The 15,597-nt window shown below is 49.2% G+C and overlaps 7 protein-coding genes across 7 annotated transcripts; 5 read left to right on the forward strand and 2 right to left on the reverse strand.

Moving 5' to 3' along the window:
- Positions 1–876: 876 nt before the first annotated feature.
- PFICI_11473 (uncharacterized protein) lies at positions 877–2,484 on the forward strand (the record flags this gene model as incomplete). Its single annotated transcript, XM_007840054.1, has 4 exons — positions 877–1,152; positions 1,402–1,721; positions 1,781–1,994; positions 2,044–2,484. 4 exons carry the CDS (start codon positions 877–879, stop codon positions 2,482–2,484), a joined length of 1,251 nt encoding a protein of 416 aa, XP_007838245.1.
- Positions 2,485–3,052: 568 nt separating this feature from the next.
- On the reverse strand, positions 3,053–4,732 carry PFICI_11474 (uncharacterized protein; the record flags this gene model as incomplete). Its single annotated transcript, XM_007840055.1, has 3 exons — positions 3,053–3,350; positions 3,415–4,541; positions 4,607–4,732. The coding sequence occupies 3 exons, from the start codon at positions 4,730–4,732 to the stop codon at positions 3,053–3,055; spliced, it is 1,551 nt and encodes a 516-aa protein (XP_007838246.1).
- A 2,393-nt stretch (positions 4,733–7,125) lies between these two features.
- On the forward strand, positions 7,126–8,280 carry PFICI_11475 (uncharacterized protein; the record flags this gene model as incomplete). Its single annotated transcript, XM_007840056.1, has 1 exon — positions 7,126–8,280. The coding sequence occupies one exon, from the start codon at positions 7,126–7,128 to the stop codon at positions 8,278–8,280; it is 1,155 nt and encodes a 384-aa protein (XP_007838247.1).
- A 46-nt stretch (positions 8,281–8,326) lies between these two features.
- On the forward strand, positions 8,327–8,776 carry PFICI_11476 (uncharacterized protein; the record flags this gene model as incomplete). Its single annotated transcript, XM_007840057.1, has 1 exon — positions 8,327–8,776. One exon carries the CDS (start codon positions 8,327–8,329, stop codon positions 8,774–8,776), a length of 450 nt encoding a protein of 149 aa, XP_007838248.1.
- Positions 8,777–9,802: 1,026 nt separating this feature from the next.
- Positions 9,803–10,878, reverse strand: PFICI_11477 (uncharacterized protein; the record flags this gene model as incomplete). Its single annotated transcript, XM_007840058.1, has 2 exons — positions 9,803–10,575; positions 10,638–10,878. The coding sequence occupies 2 exons, from the start codon at positions 10,876–10,878 to the stop codon at positions 9,803–9,805; spliced, it is 1,014 nt and encodes a 337-aa protein (XP_007838249.1).
- Positions 10,879–13,774: 2,896 nt separating this feature from the next.
- On the forward strand, positions 13,775–14,217 carry PFICI_11478 (uncharacterized protein; the record flags this gene model as incomplete). The annotated part of the gene is made up of 3 exons (XM_007840059.1): positions 13,775–14,028; positions 14,094–14,161; positions 14,198–14,217. 3 exons carry the CDS (start codon positions 13,775–13,777, stop codon positions 14,215–14,217), a joined length of 342 nt encoding a protein of 113 aa, XP_007838250.1.
- Positions 14,218–14,963: 746 nt separating this feature from the next.
- PFICI_11479 (uncharacterized protein) lies at positions 14,964–15,511 on the forward strand (the record flags this gene model as incomplete). Its single annotated transcript, XM_007840060.1, has 2 exons — positions 14,964–15,365; positions 15,422–15,511. 2 exons carry the CDS (start codon positions 14,964–14,966, stop codon positions 15,509–15,511), a joined length of 492 nt encoding a protein of 163 aa, XP_007838251.1.
- Between the last annotated feature and the right edge of the window lie 86 nt (positions 15,512–15,597).

A 15,597-nucleotide genomic window follows, 5' to 3' on the forward strand; every position in this document is an offset into this window, starting at 1 on the left:
TGCAGGGATATTCTCCGACCACACCACGCGGGATCCCTGGTAGCGATGCGGTGCACTTGACTATACCTGTGGGTGGCTGAGGTAAATTGTGTTTGGAGGCTCACGAGAGAGATGCAGGGGTATCCTCCGACCACACCATGTGGGAATCCTTGGAGCGATACTCTTGGCTATAATACTTGGCAACGCAACTCGTTTATCAAGCACAACTCCTCATTGCTCGAGTCAATCCGGCCCCTGAAAGATACGAAAAGGACAAATCCCATATGATCAATAATGCATTCCCTCAAAGATCAGGACCCCTGCCAGCAGATTCCGGGTCACGACAATTCTGCAGCCTGAAGACAGTGATTCTCAAACTCCATCATTCCGATTCCCCTGTCAGAGTGGTATTCGGCACAAGATAATACAACATATTGACTATACGCCAAGAGTATCGTGGGCATCTTATCCAGGTTATTGTAATCATGACAAACAAGTTTCCATACTCCAGTGGTATGTGAGTGGATCTTGAATTACTCAGTCGGGATAAAGAAGCTTACCGAAGGGGCGCCTAAAGCGCGTGAACTGTAGAAAGGATCACAAGACTCACGATGGGGTGCGTTTTACGCAATCTCGCAATTCTTTTTGCATCTGCTCGGAAGCCGTTAGGCGAAGTCCAAGAAAGAAAAATCATGATTGTTGAGAAACATGGTCCACGAAGGAGTCCTACTAGTCGACTCGGGGACGCATCGCCGAAAAAACATACCACGTGTCTTGAGAAAAACGGAGACAGGTCTATAAAGGAGCAACTATTGCCACCTGAAATCAAGACCTTTCTTCATCCATCTCATAAAACCCCAGATCCATCACATCTATTTTCTCTAATCATTTGTGAAGATGCTCAAGTCGCCATCCCTCCTCTGGGCTTTCTTGGGTGCCCAAGTCCTTAACATGATTCCCTTCATTGCTGCTCAGGATGCGCCGTTGTTCATTCAGGGTGGCCTCGAGGCCGCTGTGGCGAATGACGACTCGTACAACACTGGCGGCTCCATCTCCATCAATGGCTTTGACATGGTCGTTCCAAAGAACATGCTGGTCCAGTTCCCGGCTGCCTACGTTCCATGGAAGGACTTTGCTTCAGAGGTTGACAGTCTGCTTGGGTATGAGGTCAATGTGAGTTAGGGTGCGGCTATATTCGATATCCAGTGCGAACACCACCCGCCACAACATCATGTGCGGCTTTCCAGTGCGATCTTTTCCAGTGCGATTCCCAGTGCGGCCTCCCAGAGACCATCAGAAAGCAAGGAATTTTGGTTGAAAAAAGAAGAATAAAGAGAAAATTTGGATGGAGGGATCATCATGCTATACACTATAAGCAAACTGGACATTACTGAAACCTTGGTCTTTTTCCGCCCGCCTTAGGTCATTGGCAACTTTGTCAACAACGTGCCCACGGCCGGACAAATCATTGCGTACGAATTCTTCGAAGGACTATCCAGTGGCTTTGTCGAGTCCATTGACTTTGAAGACGGGAGCATGAAGATTCGCGGCGGGCCCACGCTGCGCATCAGCGATCCCAATGCCGTCTTTTCGGTGGGCTACGCCGACGCTCCCTTCTTCACGGCCGACGACGAGAGTCCTAGCATTAGCTCCTTCTCCGGCTTTCCCATGTGCATCCCCCGCAACGCGACCGACCCACTGTGCCCGTCCACCAATCGTCCCTTTCAGGGTTCTGGTACCTTGTGAGTTATACGGCGAAGAGTTGGCGGCTGTGTCATATTGATATCTAACTCCGACAAAGTGCTGCGCCAGATCCTTTGAGTATGGCGCCCTTTCTGCCTGGTGACTTCATTACGTGGCAGGGCATTCGCAGAGGCAATGAAATGATCTGTTTCAGTATCGTTGCTCAAAATGTCCAAATCACCACGACCGTTGACCTTGTCTACGTCCGTATGGAGTTGGCACTCTTGGGTATCGACAACTTCAATACGAACACGGAATTGAGAGAGTCCCGAGTAAGTAATGGATCTTTTTCCTGAGCTGCTTGCATCTGACCCGGGTTAGTTCATCGGCTTTGTCTCCAACGCTCGAGCTACTGCCAACTTGTACGCCATGGACTACGATCCGTGTACAGGAAACGTGACAGATCGCCTCATCGCCTCTGTGGCACTGAGGAATGGCCGCAACGAGCAGAATCGATTTGAGTACCGCGCCGACATCACCACTGGCTACGCCAGAGATTACCGCGCAATAGCACAAATTGACGGTGTACCTAAAACTCGCCTTACAAAGCAGGGCCTTCTCGCTGGAGCTTATGTACAGCCAGTCAACGTCTGGGTTCAGGCTGAGCAGCTGATTCCCGGCACAGCCCCGCCCGGCAACGACTTCTCTCAGATGCCCTGGCTCGTTCGAGGTGTTGGTGTTGATGAGCTCGGCAACGTCTGGGGCCCACTCGACCCTTTTCCCCAATCCGGTGTCCTCATTGACCCTATTGTCTGTGAGTAAACATTTTGAAAGACTGACAAGCCTTTCAAGTCAGGAAATGTATATAGTTCTTGGGCTTGCAGATTCACTCTCAAGTCAGTTTCAGTGTGCATATTTGATAATTGTTTATATTCATATGGGTCGTGTCCTGGTGGAATAACTGCCTGCGTACCTAGGTAGTTATGCTTCACACAAGCCGCCTCGAGGCTTGACCCCCCTTCTGTATATAGTTTTGGTATTTTGGTAAGCTAGGACGCGTGTCTCATAAATATTGAATGCAACCCCATATTTTGAGAAGTTGCACCACTGCCATATCATGATACCAGATCATGATGTTTTATTGACCGGTCAGTGGAAGTAAGCACCAATAAACATGGGACTTGTCTTGTTATAACCAGGCGCAGTCTTCGTGGTGGTCACCGCAGGAAATGGCCGAAGCTGTCAGTTGTGGGTCCACGTGAGTGTCGATCATTGATTGTCTTGGTAGCTAGTGGCCTACACGTTTGCCACTCATGAAGAAATCAAGGTGCTTGATGAACCATATCAAGTCCTTCTCACACTTGTTTCGGGTCAATCCCCAATTGGAAATTTAGATTTTAGGGAAGAAAGATCTACCCTTGGCTTGAGCAGCAGCAAGTGCACCGCGAATGCCGTGCTGGGACAGCACGCCATCAATACGGTGTGTTGCATTCAGGTTCTTGACCACGACAAACTGGAAGCAAGTGGCAGATCCCTGGCGCGAGGCAATAGTGGACCAAGCAAGGAACAACTCCCAGATACGGTACCAATGCTCACCAAACTTGGCGCGAACGGTCTCGGCGTTGCCAACCCAGTTGCGGTACCAGCGCCACAATGTACCAGAGTAGTGAACTCCGACCGTGTCAATGCTGGTGAACAAATTAGCTGCTGTCAGGTGACATGACGCATATACATTGCAGGACTATGACTCACCTCTTGACTTCAAAACCAGCACTCTCAAGGCAGCTGACGTAGTACCAGAGGGGGGTAGAAGCATCGGCACCAGGAAAGATGAACTTGTTCAGGTACAGACCCCAGATCAAATCCTCGTACTGCCATGCGCGGCGCAGACCAGAGAGCTGAACATACATGGCACCATCATCAGCGAGCATATCAGAGCATTGGCGGAAGAAACCGGTCAGCTTCTTGATACCGACGTGCTCGCCCATCTCGATCTGAGAAATCTTGTTGAACTTTTGCTCAGGAATGTCACGGTAATCGGAGCACAAGATGCGGCCACGGCTCTCTGGAACTCCGGATCGGCGAAGACCATCGTTACCCCAAGCAGCCTGGTTGGGAGAAATGGTCACACCAGTGACATTTGCACCATAGTTGACAGCAGCGAAACGAGCCAATGAACCCCAGCCGCAGCCAATGTCCAAAAGCGTCTCGCCTTCCTTCAGGTCGAGCTTCTCGCAGACAACGGACATCTTGTTGTCTTGCATCTCCTCGAGCGTCTCTTCCTTGGAGGGGTCAGAGATGATACCGCTGGTGTAGACCATGCGAGGACCCAGGAAATAGCTGTAGTGGTCGTTGCCCGCGTCGTAAGTTGGCTTAATCTGCTCCTCATCCTGCTCACGAGTGTGAAACAAGACGCTCTTTCCAAATCCAGCAAAGATGAACTTGAAAAGGTTCCAGGTGAAAGCCCACGAGGCCCAGTCATGGCGATACTCGAGAATGTCAAGGGCATCACCGTTGAAGTCCACTTCGCCATCGAGATACTTCTCAATAAAGTCCTCCATGGGAATCTTGGAGGAAGCGGTGTTGTAGCGGGCGCGGTCTTCATTCTTCTTGAATGTGAGGTATTCCTCAACTGGTCGACCGGGCAGCTTGGCCTTGGTGTTGATCCTCGGAGAATTGCGCGAGGTGACGTACCAGACGCTGACGAGAATTGGCACAAACAGCACAACGAAGAAGAACAGCGAGGTCCAGAAGCCACCGCCAAGGAACCAGGCAAGCGAGATCGGAACACCGACGAGGAGGCCGCCGAGGGTCATGAGCGGGAAGGAGTCATTGCCAGAGCCTTCAGCGGGGAGGGGAGCATTCGGGATAGCAGCGGCCTGAAAGTGCAACGCGTGTTAGTAAGTGTGCATGGCATTGAGTTGCACGGGACAGTAGGCAATACAATACTTGCATTTGTTGTTGCGACACCACAGTCGGTGGACTTGAACTTGGAGGGCTGAGCAGGAGGGGTCTGGATGAAGGACATGTCGCCCTCCAGCTGCGGGCCATTTTTCTCTTGAGCTGCCATGGTGGGCTGACGCGTCAATTGGCGACGAGACAGTTCGTGGAATTGAGGCACGACAGACGAGTGGGAGGATGGGAGATGAGAAAGAGGGAAGGGGTGGAACAGGCTCTCTCCTTGGACAAGTTTGCGAAACAGATCAATTGATTCCCCCAGGGACACGACACCTGTCCGGCTCCTGGTCAAAAGATTATGCGATCCCGCGCGCGTCGCCGATAAAGAACTGATAAACCTGGAGGGGAGACGGGACCCCTTGGGAGTTTGTTCAACAAGGGACTTGGGGACCTGGACCTTTCCAGCCTCCCATGCCAATCCAATGCAATAATCCACTGCTGCAGTCCAGCCAAGTCCAACCTCTCTGCCTCTCTCAACACAGTCGTAGGGTGATCGTCAGCTATGGGTCCCCGGCTTTTCGCTTGAGCCCCTCCAGCCCCTCGACGAAAGCGTTATGCCTACCTGGGTTAGTCCCTGCGCTAAGATAGCGGCAAGATAACGCAAGCGCCCTCGGCACAGCTGGCGGTGTGTGAATTTTAAGCCTCAGATTGAATAAGCCAAAACACACGTGGCATATGATTGGTAGAAGGCACACCGACCCTCAAGCTCGACGAGATGATGCTGGTGATACAATGGTGATAAGACCATTCGCAGCTCAGTCAATGCTGGGCAGTCAGTCAGAAAGTGTTTTGCAAGTTTAGACTTCTCGCCCCGAATATATAAGGCCAACACGACTTCAGAAAGCTTCAAAGGAGGGAGACATGGCCCCCATTGAGCTCGGGAAGGGACACATCATTCGAATCCCAACATTTCCAACCTAGATCATTTGAGCTTGTGATTGCGGAGATCATTGGACCCTCCCAGCGAACTTGGCAAACAGCAGCCGCTCAAAACAAAAAGCCCGATTTTAGGAAATATGGCACCAATTGCCAGATTGCACAGCAAGCCACATTCCGAGGCCAACCGCTGATGATAGCACGGCAAAGTGATAAATTACGCATCGTTCCAGGCCTCATTTGATAGTGATGATAATGAGGAGGTATCGGCCCGACGGACCAATAATTAGATACTATAAGTCGAAACCACCGCAATCTAGCGTACTTCTTCCAATCCATTGTGATGTTGACCTCGTGATCTGCTTTAAATGGCATTGAATGTCCTATATATAATTTGACTGTTGCAGTAACTATCACATACGACCATAGGCGCTAGAATACTCGGCATCCCGTCCGCTCTGCCCTAGATAAGCTGGCGACCGCCGGATCAGTACTCAGGTCGGTGACGACTGGGGAATCCCCGGTGTTGTATGTTTTTTTGCAGTTTTTATTTACTCTTTTTGTCAAGTGCTTGTTTACTTTATCTAACTTTGTTTTTGTTTCCATATCATGCTCTAAGAATCCGTTACTCACCTGGAAGTGAGCTGGGATAAATATCGTTTCAATGTTGTTAAAGTCACGATAACTCTTGCTGTTTAATAATTCGCATTAATCACCAATCCCAGCTGTTGTAAGATAATCCCTAATTTTTTAAGTATTACCCATTCAAGACACAGAATATATTGATCATTATCCACCGTACACCAGTCTAAGATATACATAATAAGCACGAAAGCTGAAATCAATTGCGTCGCCAGCACTGAAGGTATGGATTGCGTCTGCCGCATATAGGAAATGACCGGCGAAACGGGAAATTTGCGGCTTTATCAGCAGGAGTGAAACTTTGCTTTTTACAGCTCAAATTTTTTATTCTCCCGAATATTCCGATATTCGCTGATTACCGTTCTCTTCTTCTTCAATCGAATATCTTCAATAAACAGTCATCTTGTGCATAGTAGACAGACCCAATTTGTTCAATGTCGTATCCACAACGGTCTCCTGCAAGTATCTTCTGCCTCCGGCCATAAGGTTTATAACACGTCGTGGAAGTAATTGTTTTATTATTTTGTGCGTCTGAGTGTCGAGCCCGGTCGCAATGCGGATATAAGGTCGATGTCATGGATCTGTGATCCGCCTTCTGCATGGTGGGTGGGCCATGACAAGTCAACAAAACCACCACGCAGAAATGAATCCACCATTGCTGTGGGTGAGTGTAAATATCTGCCACCCACTTGATACGAGTCGGTTCACGTATCATTTGTGGTCATCGTAGACCAAGAAAGCTCGCGACAGTGACCTCCCGAAGCCATCGTATCATCATGAGAACCTTGCGACTGTGGGATGAAGCGCGCAGCGACTTCGAACAAAGCGCCCGCCAACAATACACAGATCCCAAAGATCGGGCGTGTTCCTACACGTCGACAACAAGCACTTAACCCTACGGGATGCTCCTCAAATTCGCAAGTTCTGTTCTGTTCCAATAGACAAGGTGGAGCCCGAGGACTTCCTAGAGGATGAGGTCTGCATCCGATGCAAGGTGACTCTCGCCGAGTCCCAACCTATCAGAATTTCCCCGGCGGAAGGTCATTTACAGATCTCCTTGATGTGTTTCCGCCGCACCTAGTCTTTCGGAGGCGGATGATGGTATCTAGTGAAGACCGCTACGAGTATTCGAGCTGGGCCGACCATTTGCGCAAAGCTGAGACACTTTGGAAAATGGATAATAGGGCAGACCATAATGACTGGGCTTTGGTGTATACTGAGCTCGAGCAACTGTTCAATCTCAACCCTGGCGATGAGGCAGGTCAAAAGCTTTTCAAGTTGTGGTACAAAAGCACAATCGCTCGGGAAATATCACTATCCAGTCTCCCGCCCATGCACGTGGCAGCTCCGTTGGGTTTGTGTGGCTGGGCAGAGCACCTACTCAAGAAGAGGCAAGCAGACCCCAACGAGTCTGTTGAGCTTTTTCACATAGTGTTTGAGGGGCCGATGGCTTTTTATCCCCTGCTAGTCGCAAAAAACATGCCAATGCTCCGATTGTTGCTGGAAAACAAAGCCGACATAAATGTCGGCAAGGAGAGTGCGCTGCCAATTTTCCTGAGCTTAATGTTTCAAGACTCGAGTCTTGAGTCGCTGAGATTGATGCTGCACCACGGAGCTGATCCTACGGTGTCATCATTCCATGGCTTCGATGCGTTTCACCTTTTCGCAGCAGTGGGAGATGACCCAGAGGCGTTGCAGCTCTTGCTTGACCATAGCCCGCCCGACCACAAACTCGGCATCAATGCTGCTGCTACCGACGAGTCGGTGCAAAATTTCACGCCACTGCACATTCTGTTTGCGAGGAAGGATGGAAACACACCTATAAACTTGCTGCGAGCCTTTGTGGAGTTCGGAGCAGACGTGAATGCGGAAGATTCTCAGTCAATGCGGCCGCTCCAGAAGGCAAGTGCTTCGGGGGATCTCGAGGTGCTCAAACCTCTGTGCGAAAACCACAAAATCTCCGAGATTGATGATGGGGGCTCTGGAGGTAGGACCGCGCTCCACACAGCGGCCGGAAATAACCATGCAGATTGCGTCCAGTTCCTGCTCAGTCTAGGTGCAAATGCCACAATAGCAGATGCGAATGGCAGCACCGCGTTGCACGTCGCTACATCTGAAAGCCAAGTCGACGCCGTTGTCTGAGGCAAGCCGGCTCGGGCTAAATGAGATCGTGGCACGGCTGATTCAGATGGCCGAGATTGACAACGATAGAGCAAGCCTGGTCATTGATTTGCAGCATAGTGACACGGGCATGACGGCTCTCCAACGGACTGCGGAATCGGGCCAAGATAGCTGCATTCGTCTGCTCTTAGAAAATGGTGAAGACTTCACGTTGTTGGACAATTCGGGAAGAACAGCACTATTCATCGCGCAACAGGAATGGTCTCGAGGCGCCATCCAGCATTCAGCTTCGCACATCCTGGAGCTAGTTATTGAGCGGGATCTAGAGAGTGCCATCTGCGACGATGACTTGAAAGCCACCTGTGCTATGCATGACAATGTGGATTTGCTCGAGCGTTTGAAGCAACATGGCGCTGACTTTGGCGGTCGGGATTCCCATGGCTGGACGTCGCTGGAGCTGGCCCGCGCGTTTCAACAGACAGAGGTTGTTCGCTTCCTGGAACGCCAGGACGCCTAGGAAGACACAGGTCCATCGTTCTGGAATGCCTATTTTGTGTATGACTCCACGAAGATCTCGGAGGATGGGCTTTGTGTCACTCACGTGTCAGAAAACCGCGTTTGCATCGCGACGAACAAACCTCTGCCACCCGGTTTGGGCCGATTCTACTATGTGATTACCCTGGAGGAACCAGAACAATCCCCCTAAAACACCGAACAGTTGCCCGAGGTTCCAGAACACCCCATCGTTGCCATTGGCTTTGGTACAGTGCATGACGGAGCCGTCATAGAGTTTCCAGGCTGGAAGGCAAGCAAACGCGACAGCGCCAGACGCCCGCAGTTGGGGATACCATGGCGATGATGGCGGTCTATTCGATAGCCAGACGTCAGGGTCAAAATCAATCATTCACGAGCAGAAGTACAAGCCTGGCATGACCGTTGGTTGCGGCGTAGAGATTGAAAGCAACACCATGTGGTTAACACACGAGGGGCGCAAACTCCACGGTAAGTTTTACAATGTCCGTGGGCGTTTGTTTACCCTACTGGGCTTGAAGGACCCCATTGTACTCAGGACCAATTTCAAGGGACCCTTCATGTGGAAAGATGCGAACAAGATGGAAGCAGACGGGCAAGATGAGCACGAGAGTGGCATAAAAGCCAGAAAGCCCGTGCGATCGTTGACAGCTCCGAGATAAGAAGACCAAGTCAACTGAGTATTTTGAGGCAGAACAGACTTATGACTATGTATATAGACAACAATGGAGATCAGCTCTGCCTCAAGTAAAACAAACCTAATCGACCAACTTATGCCGATGAAATTATATGGCATGAATCTTACGATCAGTATAAGGATGGCATAGATAGACATTGCGAGCCCTGGAAATAGGGAAGGCTAGGAAAAATAAGTAAATTTAAATTTTCAAGTCCAACAAAATATCCTTTCATCTAGTGCTTCTGCGGGAGCCAGAAATGAACTTGCGAACCCTGCGATTTCGCAATTTGCAAGGTATGGTACAATAATTATTTCGCAGCCGTGCTCATTACATTATAGGACTTTCAGGACAGCGAATGTTACAATGGCGAACCCAATGCTAAAGCTCAACGTCGTCCCGCTTAGCGATGTCCCCAGGCTGCGCTCATTCTCACTGGCCATGGCCACACCATCGCCGTCCGCGTCCCGTTCTTCAAGTTGAGTTGTGTTAACACGCATGCAGTGTAACTCAGGTCCCCCAATGTACTCATTGCCGTTGCCCGTAGGTATCTGCGCATTGAACATGAGAATGTGCAGCTTGTTCACTGCTAGGAGGTAATCGTCGCTGAGACTGCCGTTCAAGTCCCTCAGAATGTCATACTTGAAGCCCTTGCCATTGGTCCACGGCCTGCTGGTCTCATTGCTGCTAGCGTCAAGGCCGCCGAGGGCATAGCCTGTGCCGTCCATGCCCCAGTCGGCTGCGTCTCCGAGGGAGTCCTTGCAGGCCGACAGCAAGTTCCACGGTTCTGCAGGACTACTGCAATAGCTGCCGTTGCCCGCCGCGCTGATGGCGCCGCGCTGCAGGATGGCGGCGACGCAATCTTGGCCGAGCGCGGGTACGCAGCTGGTGCTATTGGCGTCGTCTTCAGTGTACCCGTTCAGGACGCTGACGGGGAGGTCCAGGCTTTCCACAACGCTCATGCAGAAGCTCGAGTTGGCGCCGTCCAGAGCCTCCGAAAGGTCGTCCCCATAAGGCCACGTGAAGTCATATGTTGTGCTGACCACATGCGGGTCAGCGAGGTCATTGTCTTCTACCTTGGGGGTTGCGACGTCGCTGATGTTGACTCCTGTAAAGTATGACAATTAGCAGTCAGATCCAGAGAAAGACACCGCACTCGTGGTTACCTACGCCACGTCCACTCCGAGTTCCGCACTACCGAGTCTTCTGGCAAGGAAGACCAGTATTCTTCCAGCATTCCAAACTTCACAGAGCGTGTAACCGTAGGATTACTTTTTGCGTCGATGACCGGGTCCCTTATATCTTTATCAAGTTCTGTCATGGAAGTTTCAAACCATCCTGACACCATGTTGGTGAGGTCAGCTACCGCAACCGTTGCCAGGAGCGGGATTATGACCAAGCTTCGGGACATTTTGACTGGACGATGTTTATTTTTCTGTTTTCTTTTCTTGGTAGCGACGACAGCAAAGGAAATGGTGTGTTCTTTCTCTTCCTTCTGACTTGTCCGATGAGAAGATTAGCAAGCCAAAGATTTATTTCAATGAAAGGAAGAAGAAAAGTCTGACTTGAGCGAAGGCGAGTGCATGCACTTACGAATGCTAAAGACCAATCGTAAGATCACCCAATTGGACCCAGTTTGCTCCATTTCCAAGCCTCATGATGTATGCCAAGTGGCACAGCGAGGCAGTTTGATGTGATAATGTGAAGATCGACAAAGGAGTGCATGGTTTGATAGAAATACTGACCAAATGATAAGCTTAATGATGAGGCTCGATAATCCATGTACCAACAGTTTGAATACAGCTGTGCTATCCGCTGGAACCACAAGGATGTCGCCTGAGTATGGAGAATCTGTGGGCTGGCTTGCTTTCTTCGTTATATTCGCATTGTTCTTATGGGTACGTTGCCCACTAATGGCAATTCCCGGCAGCTTTTTTATATATGAGGTAAAAATTCAATAATTAGCGTGTGTCACGGTGCACGCCTGTCAATGGGCTATGCACCAATTGTAGTTTATTTTATGTGAGATTATCAGATATCTAATATGCCGGTTTCGCGCTTGACGGGATCGGGGATCTACCTGAATAGTACCATATCTAGTAGGCGCGACAGCGAGACAGATTCTGACCATTGTATCTCGAATTATTCCTAGCTACCTTAGTGTACAGTAAAAAACAGACTCTACAGAAAGACCGAAGCAACCAAGACAGGAAATGGCTCAACAAGACAAGCTTGGTCCTCATTGTAAGTGGTTCACTTCCATACCCACCAGCTGGTGATGAGTGATTGATGGTCAACATCTGGCCGAGAGCTGCATTTGTCTCAACTTGCGACAGAGCTGTTCCTGGCCCTTATCCTGGCCATTCTCGGAATCAGCATCAGAACGAAAGCAGGCCAGAGCCCAATGCGTTCCTGCTTCCTGTCGTTCTACACCTAGTCAGTTTTGCAAAGCACGATCGACATGCACCGATGTGGAATTTAAACGGGGTTCGTTTCTCGTCCCCACTTTGAGTCTGACCGGCAAGACATGATCTTTCGCTGTTTCATTGATAAAGTAATCTAGGAGGTACATATGTTGAAGTAATCTCCAAGCAAGTATTACACACAGGACACTATCTACCTCTCTCCGAGCGGTCATCAAAAACACATAGACCAGTAACCGGCACTGCCGACGAGCGGCAGTAGCATGTTCACTATCTCGCACGCAGGGTGGGACATCTGCGGCCGTCGCAGGATCAGAATATGCTGGCGAGGAATATCACGCGTAATCACTTGGACTTCATGGTGGCGCTTATCTGTCAGCTCAGAGAGCGTTAAGACATTACATTCCCAGGCACAAAGCACGGCGAAATGGAAACCGCGTAGTCAATGAAGAGGAAGGGCAGACGATAGGAAGAGGAAAGGAAGATGACTATGCTTGTGGTTCTAGAAGGTGACAAGAAGTGTTTCCTAGACAAATGCGGACATTTCTGACGTAGATTATGTCATGGCCAGCAGCTATACATCTTCACTTGACCTCATCATTCCATGGCCCGAAAAGCCAACTGGACGGGAAGCGGGAAACTTTTGGCTGCATCAACTGCTTTGGGAGAATGCCAGCCCCCCAAAATACAAAATGGCCCGGGTACTATACCTAGGGTATGGCGAGTTCAATATGCTCGTAAGCTGGGCAACAGGCTAATCCTAATCGTAGCCCATCTGACCTAAAAACAAGAATCAACGGACCCATTCCGCTATGTGAGGCGGCTATACAAGTCTTAAAGCTGAATGATCCCGAGAAATAAACTTTAAACTTAATCGCCACCAGCCTACTTTCCAGCAAGTCGCAGTGCCTGTGTGAAACCTTTTATTATTGTTGGATGCACATTAGAACTTCATCCATCCATTAATGCTCGTAAGTAAACGTCTTTGGTGGGCCTACCATACTGTATGATTGAATATCGCAACTAAACTCTTCTGAGACAATGGTGTTCCGCTATGAGAGCTATGATACAATTTTTGTCCTTGCGTCTGGTTAGCTGCCTATTAATCACAAAAATTTGAAGCTGGATGATAAGTTCATGAGAGATTAATCGAGCGTGGTTTGTGGTCTGAATTAAGTATAAGCATCGAATTAGTCCCTAAGAAGTGAAAGCTTTCAACATAATCCGTCACAGTTCCTAATATTTTTATTTCATCGGTTTACATAATCAGCATAGCTCTTTAGGTAGGGATTGTAGGTCCTTAGGATTCGGTTTTCACCTTTTTCATAATAGTAATGACAAAGCAAAAGATTAATTCTCCATTATTTACTTTAGATCTTCCGTCTTGGACCCTTCCCACATTTACCGCCACGGGTATTTTAGCGTAGAACCCTGAATTTCAGCACGGAAATAGAGACGAATAGCGATGCGTTATAGGGCGGCAACCTGCATGATCAAGCCTCGATATGCGTCCTCGCCCAAAGCTTTAACCACCCAACCTTAATGGTACACCCTCCATTACTTTCTATTTTCAACGATCATTAACAGCTGGTAAGACCTTTTACGCCGGATACTTATTAACTTTGTGGCTGCAATTGAGTCTTGAGACCACGAGAACCTTGACAGGGCTGAACCCTTTGGCGGAACTGCAACTTTACAAAGATCCACGGCTGCTTAGCATATGTGAGTACGGCGGATGTAACAGCATATTCATTATACACAAAAGTCTAACTGCATATTTTAGTTTTCAGCTATTTAAACCAGCATTGCACCCACTCGTTTATAGCAACACCGATAACTACAAGCTTCTCAGCTTTGGCACTTTTCTCTCTCAAAGTCGTAAAAATGAAATCCGTCTTCTTATTCTCTACGCTTCTTCTACTTGCTGTGGCGTCTGCGGCACCAGAACCAGCCCCCATACCGCAGTTGAGCGGCGGAACCATCACTTGCAATATCCGAAGCACTTGTGGATCCGGCCCCGTTCCGTATCGACAGACTGCTTATGTCAACGGTCAGATTCTAGGATATTATGCTCCTGGGACTCGGCTGAGTCTGAGCTGCTACAAGATCACAGAACCTGGTGGCTGTGGCGATAGCAAGTGAGTTGATCATCGAATCCTACTTATACTTAATAAAGGCTTGAACACGTTTAACAACTGTCTAGCATCTGGTACAAGGAGGGAAGCCGTGGTGGCTATGTGCCCTCTGCTTGCTTTGAAGGCTGTACAGGAGGTAAGTTGGGCCTGACCGCATTTTATATGCATGCAGCCCCTCCTACTATTTACTAAAACTATGGCCAGGTGGCTCCGGGGGAATGACTAAATGTTAATTGGGTGAAGTAGCTTATAAGATTACTAGACAATCATATTGCTCACGAGGTCGTGATGTATATCCTGTAGTAGGATTAGGATTTCTGGGTGGGCCTCCATGCGAGTACTTGATGAATATCACGATGATTGATATGTACCTACTAGTATTACCACAAAGCTCATTTCGTGAATGGAAAAGTTTGCCATAACACTTTTATTGATTTTCTCGTCAGGCCAGATAATTGGCCCGCTCGGCTTATGATATTTCCCTCTTTTTCATTTTGCGCTTTCGCTTCCTAGTATTAATCACACCATATCAATCCACGATCTCTTAGTGTCTTTGTGGAAGTTTCGTTGCGGCTGAGGGCGGAGAATGTACCTTGTATAGGACTCTCCAGCTCTCTGTCTGACGATGAGGGGCTTCGGTGTCTGCAATAACCGACTATACGACTTGCCTTGCCTTGCCTTCCTTTTGAACAGCTGCTACAACCGCAATGCCGACTCGGCATCCGGCCCGAACGGTCCGAATTTAGCTTATGTCCGCCCGACATTGCATTGGAAGTTAATGATGGCCCTGAACCTTGCGATCATGCACAGCGAAATTCCTTATTTCTCGAAGCGGCCTAGCTCATTCCTGGATAAGTAGAAATATCTCATCGAAGACGGTCTGTCCCAAGGTCTAATTGCTGTCTCATCATTGAATAACTCCTTCCAAAACAATAACAATGTCTACACCAAGCGAGACGACACCTACCAAGAAGCCTGGCCGGTTTGACCCGCCGGTCTGGCGCTTCAACGAAGACCCAATGCCCAACGTCTCCCAGACTGGTGGATGCCACTGCGGCGCAGTACGCTTCCGTGTTCAGCACCCAGTCTTGACCAAGCAACCTGGCTTCCACTTTCCCGTAAAGATGTGCAACTGCAGTATTTGCGCCCACAACGGCTATCTGTTAATCTATCCGGAGAGATACGAGCTTGAATGGATCAGCGGGGAGGAAGTCCTCGTCGACTACAGGTTTGCGACAGAGAAAAAAGCTCATCGGTTTTGTGGACGCTGTGGGAGCAGTATCTGTATGGACCCTCAGGGATCTTGGAGTTCATGGGCTGGCGACGTTGTGGGATTAAACGTGAGTTGTGGCCCGGTGTCATGTTCTCTGGCCGACACTAGCATCATCGCTAACAGCGACTGACTCAGGTGCGCATGCTGGATGAATGGGACATTGCAGACCTCAACTTCCATGAAAAGGACGGCAAGAACTTTATACCCAAGTAGTGATACATGATCTATCACACGGAACGTATCTAGATAGACTCATTCCAGATTCTCCAACTGGTACTTGCGCGGCCTGTCGGAATATC

This window comes from Pestalotiopsis fici (assembly GCF_000516985.1).
Source record: "Pestalotiopsis fici W106-1 unplaced genomic scaffold PFICI_Scf_9, whole genome shotgun sequence".
In the NCBI taxonomy this organism is placed as follows: Eukaryota; Fungi; Ascomycota; class Sordariomycetes; order Amphisphaeriales; family Sporocadaceae; genus Pestalotiopsis; species Pestalotiopsis fici.